We start from the raw sequence: 12,314 nt of genomic DNA, 5'->3' as shown, positions 1-12,314 counted from the left end.
ATTAGGATACACATAAAACTTAAATAGAAATCAGGTAGGCAGCTTAGATCCCTGATGTTCCTGTTGTTAAAAATTCATTTCTACAGAAAAGAAAATTGTTATTTTTAGATTTTAGTTTATGGATTTTTTAGTTAAAACACTTCTACAGTCTTCCATTGATATATGCTTAAGGTGCACAACTTGAAGGGATGTCAGCATCTTCAGTGTATCAGCATCTTCTCTGTGGCTGATACTCTGCAGTGATTCGTTTATGTCCTCACTATTAGCAACAGCAGGGAGCCACACAGGTGATAACATCCACTTGACACTTTACTTCTCTCAAAGGCATCTGCAAGGAAGAGTATCTACCCCACAACACTGCTGACCCTCCAGGGGAACTGCTTTTGTGTAGGAGGGAGAACACTTAAGTAGTATTCATCTTAGAGAAATCGGGACTCTGTAACTAATCACATATCTCTCTTTTGCTTTTCAAAATATATGTATGGCTTCATTACTTATTCTAGTTACAAAATATGCGGCCACGTCATACTTCCTTTTTCTTTTCTTTTTTTACATTTTATTTTATTACATGTTTCTTGTTACTGTTGCTACAAAATCTGTTGAGGTCCTCTGAAGATTGATGGACAACGTATTGTTGATTAAGATGGAGACTTTCACTGGTACAGTGTAAATCAGACAGGGTAGGACTCTCATTTGTTATGAAAGGCTGAGAGGAACAAGGCATCAGCCAGGTGAGAAGGCAGTCTCGGGAGATTGGAGCTGAGAAAGGGAGATTGGAATGCCAGTGGTGGATGTCACTGGAAGTCAGGCTTTCTGAAAACACAGCAGCGGGGTGGCTGAGGCAGCCAGATAAGTCTCAAGTCCCTCCCTTAAGCTGGCCACTGGGCTTTAATTAATATTTTCAAATAATGCAGTGTGGAACAGTTGATAAATGGTGTTTTTGCATGCATCTATAATTTCTTTAAGACAAAATCAAAATTACATGATATGTTAATTTTCTAGTTTTGACTGAACCTAGTTCTAAATATATTTGAATGTTTGACTTCTTTTTACGTAGGGATACTAAACACTGAAATAGATTACACACATATTTTTTTCACAGAAAAAGAAAGCCATAGATAACAAATGTTAAAGCAGTGAAAACATTAGCATAACATTGGAGTGAAGGTTTTAAAAATAATTTTGAGATGGGTTGGTGCGATGGCTCAGTGGTTAAAAGCACTGGCTGCTCTTTCACAGGACCTGGATTTGATTCTCAGAACCCACAGATTGGCTTCCAACCATTTTTCACTCAATTGTCAGAGGATCGAATGCCTCCACAGGCACCAGGGGCACCAAGGCACACAAGTTATGCATAAACATATATGCAGCCAAAACATTAATACACATAAAATAAGTAAATAAATAAATACATAATAAAAATATTTTTAAGTACATGAAAATTTACATTAAAGATTAGGTTTGGCTAAGTGACAGTATGTAATACCTATGATTTTAAAAATATTATAGAAAACAAAATATTAATAATTAAATATAAATGAAAAATGGGAAACTATTTGCACCCTCCCCCCCCCAAAAAATTAATCTTTGTTGTTGTTTGTGAGACAAGGTCTCACTGGCTTGAAACTCACTATGTAAGCAAAATGGCCTCAAGCTTTTAGAGATCTGACTGCCCTGTCTCCTAAGTGCTGAGATTAAAGATGTATACCACCATACCTGGTCTATTCTTAGTATCTCTGCTGAAAAACTTATAAATCAATGTGACACAGGTAGAAACTTTAAAAAAATGGATCATAAGTCACACAGAGATATTGATCAGTTCACATATGAAAAGATGGTTAATCATACTACTAATGAAAGAAATGCAAATTAAAACTGCAGCCCGATATAGTTTTTTTCATGGAGAATTTTGGCCAATGTTGAAAAGGCCTATTATTTAGATGTGAATGTGGGGAAAGAAATATCTTCAAAGGTGATGAGTACTAGGGACAAAATTTGGAGGAATGCTATTTTCAAAAGTATGTAAATGTTAGTAATATATAATTCTGCTCTGGGAATTCAGGTTAAAGAATGAATAAACCAAATGCTTAGAGTCATCAGGTCTAAGGAGGACATCACAAGGCAGTGCACAGCCAAAGAAAGAAGAACTGAGGCCAATGTCTTGGTGTAAAAAGTTGGCCCAATAATCGGTATATAACGTACAGTTTAAAATTTACAAACTTTCTTGCTGCCAGTGCAGAATTGTGGCAAGAGCTCCTTTTAGTAATGTGTTGAAACTATCAATATATTAGCTGATATAATTTTTAGGGAAAGAACCCCTACATGTCTAAAAGTCTGAGAGAAGGAAGATCTTCATAGTTGTGGCCATTATCTGTGAGTCATTTAATTTAGACAATTTTGAGAAATTAATGAACTAATTCAGTGATTAACTTTTTACTTTTTTTTTTTTTTTTTGGAGATAGGGTCTCATTAGGTTGCCCAGGCTGTGGCTGACCTTCTGTCTTAGCCCCCAACACAGTGACATTCAAGCGACTTTACTTTAAATGTATATCACCTTATGTCTTGTTAAAAATAAAGAGCTAAAAATTAAAATAGCTTTTGATTTTAAAATAAGTAACTTACACTCACCATTTGAAATGAAATACTTTCTCTAATGAGTTGAACTCTGATATTGTATATGCTCTTTTCTTTTTCTGCAAAGTTGTAAGAAATACAACATAGTGAAGAACGGGCTGGGTGCGGGAGTCAGCTCCAGTTTCCTTTCAGTTTCTTCTTAAGGCTCCTAGAGGCACTGGCTCAGTGAAGAGCTTGGGACCTGCCCGTTCTGTTCTTTCCAAACTTAGATCAAAGCTGTTGACAGTTTGCATCTCTTTGAAGTACTAGCATTTTATCTGTGCTTTGTGGCCAATCACTAGAAGTTTCTAGACTCAGGCTCAAGAACAGGTCAGAGTTGAGTGATGGGCATTTTACATGATCCCTTCAGGGCTACCTGATGAATCAGCCCTAGAGGCAGCTTGCCTAAAGGACACAAATATTGCAGCTAGGTTTAAGTAGTTTCCATCTTGACTCTCTAACCCTGAGCAACATGGTCATTTTGAATTTTGGAGTACTATTCCATGAAATGAGAAGCCTGTTTTCCTCACAGTGGGCTTTGCTTATAGCCGTCCAGTATCTTCTATATGTATTTCTGCTTTCCCTTAAAATGCAAAATTCCTGGATCAAAGACTTTATTTCATCTCTATTGAACCAGTAGCCTCTACCTAGTATACACCAGTTGTTCAATAATTCTTTTGGAACAGATGTATGAGCTGATGGATGTGAGTGTGTAATGTGCAGTAGGTCCCCAATAAGTGACAGTTCTCCTTAACTCCATTTAAGACCTTATTCTACATCTTCTATTCATTTGCATTACTGTGAGAGTCCCCAGGTGTCTTTCTGCCTGTGAGTGTTCACCATGACTTCAAATTGCTATGCAAATGTAGGTCACCAATGTCATTACAACACTGGTATCACTATGACTCAAGTTTCTCTTTCTGCTCGCAGCTAGCATTTATTTAATCTTCTTTTTAGATAGGGGTTAATATCCTATACATCACAGATATTCAGTAGATGTTCATAGTAGAGTTTGACATAAAAACTCAATAGAATTTGACAAAAAGAAAATGACCTTTTAATTCAAATGTATATTCAGAAGTACAGTGTTTTATGCTGTAAATCTTATCTTTTACATATATATGTATATGTATGTATATGTACATATATGTAGTTTTTGAGACACGATCTCACTATGTAGCTCTGGCTGCCACAAAGCTCTCTATGTAGACAAGGCTGGCCTCCCCAGTGCTAGAATCATAGATGTGTGTTGCTACATGTAGCTAAGAGTTTCTAACTTTTAGTTCAAAATGAGATATATTCAAATTACTAATATGTGTTTAACTTTTCCGAGACTAAAGGTTGAACACTACCAAAATCATAAATTTTATTAAGTCTTTAGGATGCTCTCACCTACCTTTGTGTTAGAAAGACAAACGTGCCACTTTATCCATTGTCAAGGCTTTGCCCTTCTTCACCTGAACACATGCACTGCCTACAGTGTTCCCTCAAACACCAAATTAGAAGTCTAATATAATAGTCAGCATAGGGATTTGTGTCAGCTATTTGTAGCACATGTAATTTTCAATGGCGAAGGCAAGCACTTGCAGAAGCAATGGGAGTTATTAAAAGTGTTACTAAGCAACACACATGTGTGTTTGCTCCCTCTGTCTCTTTGTCCCCACCCTACCTCCACAATGAGAGGACAATGAAGATGTGATGTAAGTATATTCAAAACCTGAAAAATCCAACAAGCCATTTCTCTTGGCTAGACCAGCATTGATCTTTGTGTAAAGTCATTCACACCCATTTGCAGACATTTCATCAATAATATGCCTTAACCGTATGACAGATATCATACTGCCATATGATACTTGATCATATCATTGATTTAATTTAAAAGGTCAGTGATAATGATCAATCTCAGTATGTACTTGGTACCTCTGGGTATCAGATAAAAACAATGTGACCTCTACATTCATGGGGTTCATTGGGTGAAATCAGACACAGATTACATCACATGTGGTTCTAACTGGTGGATCAAAGGATAGGGAAAGTGGCACAGAGATTTGTAAGCTTAGATTTTTTTTCAAAACCTACTTTATTTAGGCTACTTAAACATTTCAAACTCCCTTTTAACCCACCAACCAGAAAGAAGTAGGGGAAAAAGAAGGTTAAGAGGAAAAGGGTATTGTGGACTTTTTAGAAGTAGCTCCTTGGGGTGATTCCACTCTTTGCTGTTAGAATACCAGCAGTCTAGTTCAATAGCAAACACCAAACACCAAACAGCAGTGGTGGCATGATCCAAGAGAAAGAGCAAGACTCTGCCGAATCAGCATGAGTCATCGGAAGATGACTCAGCCGGAATACCTCAAGAAGATCTTTGGCATCTTCTAAGAAGTGAAGACAAGCAAAGACCAGTCTTTCTCTCTCTCTCTCTCTCTCTCTCTCTCTCTCTCTCTCTCTCTCTCTCTCTCTCTCTGTCTCTCTCTCTCTCTCTCTTTGTGTTACATCTGATAACAAAAATGTATGATAATTATTAAATTATTTTCTAAAATGTTTAGTTATCTTGGTTTCTAAACAGTCCTGAAGAATCCAGGCATTGGCTAGGAATATCATTACAGAGCCCTAAGCTAAGGTATGAGGATTCCTGGCAATCTGATTGCCCCTTGTGTGTTCCTCCTGGCCTGGGGGCCCTTGGAGCCATGAAGGGTGCTGTAGTTCAGGATTTGGTGATTGATGGTGGAAAAAGCCTAGATAGCTCAGTGTGTGTGGAACTCTGTCCCCATCTCTCCTAGAAGGTGGGGGAGGGGCTGCACTGAAAGGCACCTTTGATTTAAAATCTTCCTTCACTCAGTGTGTCCTAGGAAGGTTGGTACAGCTTATGGGAGTGTGGAATTTAGAGAAAATTGACAAGGATAATTCAGCATCCTCATTGTTCTTCTGTTTCAGTGGCCTCTGTCTCCTTGTAGAAAGAATGCCATCCTTTTAAAGTCACCTGGAGGTACATCAATAGTAAGTACAGCACTCTTGCTGGGTGGGTTAACCTGTCAGAAGCAGTCATAGGGGCAGATAAAAGCCTTGTCCTCCCTGGAATACTATCAGGAATTCAGCTGATGCTTTGATTTCTTTAGACTAAACTTTTAATCATCATTATTATTATATGTGTACATGTGCACTTGTGTATGCCATAGTGTATATGTAGAGATCAGAGGAAACTTTGGGGAGCTGGTACTCTCCTTCCATGGTGGGTCCCAGAGATGGAACTCAGATCATCAGGCATGTGTAGCAAGTTCTTTTACCTATACTGACACTTTAATTTTTTTATTTAGTTTTAATTAGCATACAAGTAGCAGGTTTTGGATATCAATAATGACTGTATATGACTTGCCATATACATCATCATTATCAGGTCTTGGATGGGAGTAGGTTTTGGGAATTTAGGAAACCTGAGACAGCTGTCTCTCCTCCAATGCAATTATTATGCTTTCTCCAATGTGGAGTAAAATTTCTCTTATTTGAACAATAAAATCACTTCAAATCTTTGCTTTGTTCCTACTAAACCTGCCCTTACTAATAAGTCAGTGCCTTGGACTGTACAATGTTCAGGAGAGAAGTAAACTGTTAAAAGGTTGAGTCCTTTTCTTTTGGAGAACTTGTCTGGCACTCTGTGAATGAACACTATCTAAAAGTTGGCAAATTGCCTGCTGGCCTCCTATTGCCAGCCTTCTGGTGTGGTTCTCTGAGTCTAGATATCTTACCTTCAGTAAGCTCTGGTCAGCTTGGGGATGGCGGGTCATGGGAAGCTGGGTGTGCAGTCAGGAGTCATGTGGGAGGCACATGGCTCCATGGGGCCCTCAGTAGCCAAGCTGGCAAAGGGATTGTGTTGGAAGTGTCTAGAGACAATGAAACCAGAGTGGATCTTCCTAATAGAAATAGTGCTGATGGACACATCTATTTTAAATGTCTTTCCTTCCAAAGAGAAGTTAAGTTTTATGGATATGAAAGCTGTTCTCTATGGCTCCCAGATGATGAAAAATATTCAATACCCCTCATGTAGCTGCATGTATTAACCAGATAGGGGAGGAAAAGAGATTTTGGAGTGATCTCTTCAGAGAGAAGAGAGTAGATATGGTTATGGTGATCAAGTCAGACATTAAGCTGTAGTGGACTTCATTCTTAGTGTCAGACTGCTGAAGGAATAACGTGGTTAAAATCAGGCAATTCTGACTTACCAGATGACAGACTTGGAGATAAATGAGTAACAGTAGAAAACTATTGAGGAATCAGACTCAGGTTTGTTAGGTTTTTGTACAGCTGAGGTGGTGAGAAACCATAGCAAAGGAAAATGCCCCTAAGTATTTGCTTAGAGAATGTCTTAGTAGCCAGAAAGGCTACTGTTTACAAGAAGACCTTGTTTAATAGAATAGATATTTTGTTCTTATAATTCATTTAACCTATGCATGAGAGATCTCTTCAATTCTGCCACCTGGCAGTAGGAATTTCCAGATCTGTTTGTATACCTGAATTCTGCTTTAATTTCTGGTGTGATGCTGAGTGTTTGGTTTCTTGCTGAAATATTGTTTCTTCATTTTGTACCCTACATACAGTGCGATATAATCAAAACATTCTAACAAATATTTGATTAAATAACTTTTGTGTTTGGTGTATACTGCCTAATAACAAATAGTTGCCACAATGATTATAAAAATCATATATATATATATATATATATATATATATATATATATATATATATATATTTGATATAGCATCTCACTATGTAGTCCTGACTGGCTTGGAACTCCTTATGTAGATTAGGCTAGCACCATCTCACAGAGGTCTGCCTGCTCCTGCTTCTTGAGTGCAGGGATTGAATGAGAGGGCTACCATGCCCAGCTGAAAGTTGCTTTTATAAAGAAATTCCTTTCACCCTTGTCCTTGATTGCTGAATGCAACAGGCAAGTGAGTATGAAGAACAGAGACACATCTGATGGCAAGGGCCTCATTTTCTTTTTCTTATTTCATTTTTCTCTCACTCTGATACAATATATCCCTACCACGGCTCCTCTCAACACTCCCCCTCCTCTCAACCACTCCCCTGCCCGAAGCCCTCCTTCCCCCCTCCCTCACAAATCCTGCATCCACTTCTTTCCCATTTCCCTTCAGGAACAAGCTGGCCTTCTAGGGATATTAGCTGTACACAGCATAGCAATATACAATAAGACTAGGCATATATTCTTGTACCGAGGCTGGATGAAGCAGCCCAGTAGGAGGCAAAAGAGTCAGAGATTCCCCCCAACTCCTGCTGTTAGGAGTCACATAAAAGCACCTAGCTCAGACCCATGCAGGTTCTGTGAGCTCCTATGATCCCTGTTTAGGTGATTCTGTGGGCTATGTTCTCCTGGTATTCTCAACCCCTCTGGCTCCTACAATCTTTCCTCTTGTTCTTCAGAGAGGTTCCCCACGCTCCACCAAATACTTGGCCATGAGTCTCTGCATCCATTCCCATCCGACAATTGCTGGTTGAAGCTTCTCTGATGACAGTTGGGCTAGGCACTGATCTATGAGTATAGCAGAATAATATTAAGAATCATTTCCTGGCTATTAAAGCAGTATCTAGCATGGACTCCCTTTCCTGGTGTAGGTCACTAGTTATATCAGTCATTGCTTGGCCACTGTGGAATGTTCTGCACCACCATTGCCCCAACACATCTTGCAGGCAGGACAGATTGTAGATAGAAGGTTTTATGGCTGGGTTGGTGTCTTAGTTCCACCACTGTAAGCCTTTCTGGATTACAGAAGATGGCTGTTTCAGATGCTGTATCCCCCCATTACTAGGAATCTTCTTTAGGGTCACCCTTGTAGATTCCAGGGGCGTTTCCCTATACTAGCTTTCCACATCACTGTCCTATGCCCCCCAATTCCAGTCATATCTTCCAATACTCTCTTAGGGATCATTTTGATAATTCATTTTCAAATATGAACATATAATGCCTTTCTTGCCCAAGGCAGGAGTGGAGGTGATGCCAAGGGTTGTGTATGCCTCCAGCGGAGTAGAGGAGTATGCTTTCACTCACAAGTTGGAAAAGACTTTCTTTTTCTTCATCACTTTCCACAAGGCATCTTTGATCTCTTTGTTCCTCAAACTGTAAATGAGAGGGTTCAGCATGGGGATTACCAGCGAATAGAAGACAGACACCACCTTGTCTCTGCCAAACGAGTAGCTGGAGCTGGGCCTCAGGTACATGAAAAGTGCTGTCCCAAATAGCATGGTCACGGCCATGAGGTGTGAGGCACATGTGTTGAAGGCTTTCCACCGGCCTTTCACAGAGTGGATCTTCAAGACAGCAGACACTATGTAACTGTAGGAGACCAGGAGGATGAGAAATGATGTCCCTCCTACTGTGATCACTACGAGAAAATTCACCACTTGGCTGAGGAACGTGTTAGAGCAAGAAAGTGCCAGGATTGGTGGGAGGTCGCAGAAGAAGTGGTTGATGACATTTGGCCCACAAAAGTGGAGCTGAAATATGGAACTGGCCTGAATAAAAGAACTCAAGAAGCCACCAAGATATGCTCCAGCCACCATGCGCATGCAGAGACCCTGAGGCATGATGGTGGTGTAGAGTAGGGGGTTAGAGATGGCTGCATATCTATCATATGCCATTGCTGTCAGTAGGAAGCACTCAGTTAGGCCCAAACCAACAAAGAAAAAGAACTGAGCAGCACATCCCAGGAATGAGATAGTCTTCTGCTCTCGAAAGAAATCAGAGAGCATCTTGGGAGCTACGGAGGACGAGTAGCAAATGTCAACAAAGGATAAATTGCCGAGGAAGAAGTACATGGGTGTATGTAAACGGATGTCACTTCTGATCAGAAAGATGAGGGCCAGGTTCCATGTCAAGGTCACGAGATAGATGCCCAAGAAAGTCAGAAAGAGGAAGACTTGGTGTTCTGGGTGGTCTGAGAACCCCAAGAAGATGAACATGGATACTGATGAGTTGTTTCGTGTGTTGGTTAGAGCCATGTTTCACACAGACCACAAGGATAAGGCACAGACCTGGGTTAATAGCAATCATCTACATTACAGATGCTATGGACAAGTGGTTACACATGCATGAGGGGCTGTGCATCACAGAGGACTAAAAACAAGAGGGGCCTGGGAGATGACTCAGTTAAGTGTTTGTAAGCATGAGTGCCTGAGCTAGATTTTAAGAATTAATGTTAAAAATCAGTACAGAGGATTGGACAGCCAGCCTAAGCTACTTGGCAAATTCCAAGCTATTAATTGACCTATCTCAGAACACAAGGTAGATGGTGCCTGATAAATGACAATGGAGGCATGTCTCCACATGCATGTGTACCTGAACACATATGAGCACATACATACACAAATGTATATAAAGATGTTCCTTCCCCTCTTAATCACTGTCTTAAATGTTTAGGCAATAAACTATAGCTAAGATGAATATCACCTATGGCCGTAGACTCCTAGGAATCAATTCCTGTCTACACTATTTATTCATGTATCCGTCTGCTGAAATAGCTAACATCTCTTGTTTCAATTTCTTGATCTTTAAACGATGTTGCACTAAGTAGGTTATGGATTTGCTTTAAAAACAAATAGGGTGACATGTATAAAATGCTAACACATAATAAGTGGCCAGTCAGTTATTAAGATGTGTATTCCAGATGAGTCACTGTGTCCTTGTCCTAGAGCTCTATGGAAGGTGACAACTATAGAATAGAATAATTTTCATATTACGTTTCCATACCCAAATTTATGTCGAAGTTTGGTTGTCAAGGCATCAGTATTGGGAAGTGGAACTTTGATAAAGCATTGGTGTCTTCCTTCTGGAATTGAATTAGTTCTGACGTGGATTAGTTTATGTAAAAGTGGGCTTATAAGAAGTAAGTCGGTTTTTTTGTTCTTCTCTTCACACATCATCTGTCTACCTTTATACATTCTCCTCTGTGTTGTGATGTAGCATGAAGCCTTCACCAGATGTGGCTGACTACCTATGGACTTGCGACCTCTAGAACTATAAGATAAATAAGGGTCTTCTCTAGATGTTACTCAGTCTCAGATAGCTTGTCATAGCAACAACAACAACAACAACAACAACAGCAACAAAAAGAAAGAGACCAAAGTCATGCAGTACAGGTATAATAAACATTACACCCATCTTACACAGTTGAAGAGGGAGATTCAGAAGCTCAAGGACCTCAGCAGGTTCACCTCTGACTGAACCTCAACTTTGTAAAGACAGTTAACCTTATAGAGCACAACAAAACCAAGCACCTAAGACAGAATGTTGTACATAGAAAATACTCAGTAGAGTCCTTTTCTAATGTAAGTGTAGTAATCATCTAAGAAAGCCTTATGATTTATGACCAAAATAGCCTGGTTCGAACTTAGCAGGTAAAGCTATTTTGGAAGGAAGCACAAAGACTGAAACTGACCTCAGTCACTGCAGAGCTGGCAGCACTCTGATTTTTCTGATCTGTCCGGATATGAGTTCTGTCCTTCATTCACTCCATGTGACTCATGCCTCTCCCATGCAGGTGCCCGGAGCCCTCAAAGCCTTGCCGTTCCAGCTCTTGTTTTCATCCAGTGTACAAGTGATCAATGAAGCTCAAAGAGTCCTATTGAATATAAAGGGATTGTTCAAAAGAAGCCAAGACTTTAACCCAGCAATACAGATTCAGATAGTAAAGTTTACACACCTTGGGGGAGAGGGGGAGGGTAGAGGAATGAGTGCATGTGTGGGATTAGAGGGTCTACAGTAGAGAATCTGCTGTGTCAGGAAGTCATCTGTAGAGGTGAATACCTGGTAATATGTCTTCCCAAACCTGTCCCATGTCCACTATCAGACATGAACTCAGTGCATTAACAAGTTGCATGTTGGATACCATTGCCATGCCAAGGGAAGCTCATCAATTATAACACTGGGTGGATGATTTTGGTCCTAGGAGAAGATGCAGAGATCATATGGAAACCTCTGTATTATCAGTTCATAGCTGCTGCCAATATATAACTGCTCCAAGAAATATAGCAAGTTCCTTAAAAATAAGCACGGAACAAATCAAAACTCCAAAACCAGATTTGGTTGAATTTGAGGAAGGGTAGATAAAAATGAATGGTGCAAAGAACAAAGCTATAAGTCAAACCCTAGAGGGTGCTCTGTAGATTAATGCAGTTATGAAGACAACGAGTGATCCATGAGCAACTGCACTCACCCTCTCCCTCCTGTTCTGTCTTTCGCTGATGTCAGTCTTGAGTTGTCCTTCTTTTGAATGAGTTTAACCAGACTTCAGCTGCTGAATCCAGTCTCCAACATGCTGATGAGTTTAGGGAAGGAATTGAGGCTGGCACTCAAGGACTGAAATATCTACTTGGTATACAGAAAGAGGGCAGATAGAGAAATCGAGGAAAAAGATACGGGAAGGATGGGAAGAGCATGAGATCGTTAAGAGGCTTCACTGGAATAAGCCAATATATACATTTACCGTCAGTTTTAGAAGTATTTGAAAACTGGTATTTGGGGTGAACATGGGAAGGGTTTAATTCTTTTCTCCTTGGAGAAATTTCATTATGTTTCTCCCAGAGGGTTTTTGTGAAAGAGAAAGGAATTCAGTTAAAGGTTTTGTAGTTAATTGCTCTCTGGGGTTGTGTACAGTAAAATTCACATAAATGCTCCAAAGACAATGATTATTAA

At 39.8% G+C, this 12,314-nt stretch overlaps 2 protein-coding genes across 3 annotated transcripts in view; both read right to left on the bottom strand.

Moving 5' to 3' along the window:
- The window catches only part of Dtx4 (deltex E3 ubiquitin ligase 4), an 852,074-nt gene that overhangs the window by 405,972 nt on the left and 433,788 nt on the right, over positions 1 to 12,314 (bottom strand). The window lies entirely within an intron of this gene.
- On the bottom strand, positions 8,669 to 9,622 carry LOC127689739 (olfactory receptor 5A1-like). Its single transcript, XM_052189361.1, has one exon. It carries the CDS (start codon positions 9,620 to 9,622, stop codon positions 8,669 to 8,671), a length of 954 nt encoding a protein of 317 aa, XP_052045321.1.

Source organism: Apodemus sylvaticus, chromosome 1 (assembly GCF_947179515.1).
Source record: "Apodemus sylvaticus chromosome 1, mApoSyl1.1, whole genome shotgun sequence".
NCBI lineage: Eukaryota > Metazoa > Chordata > Mammalia > Rodentia > Muridae > Apodemus > Apodemus sylvaticus.
This window is presented reverse-complemented; position numbering and strand designations above follow the sequence as displayed.

Bases quoted from the DNA above. Each gene is read 5' to 3' on its own strand.
- LOC127689739 (XM_052189361.1), bottom strand. From the start codon at position 9,622: ATGGCTCTAACCAACACACGAAACAACTCATCAGTATCCATGTTCATC.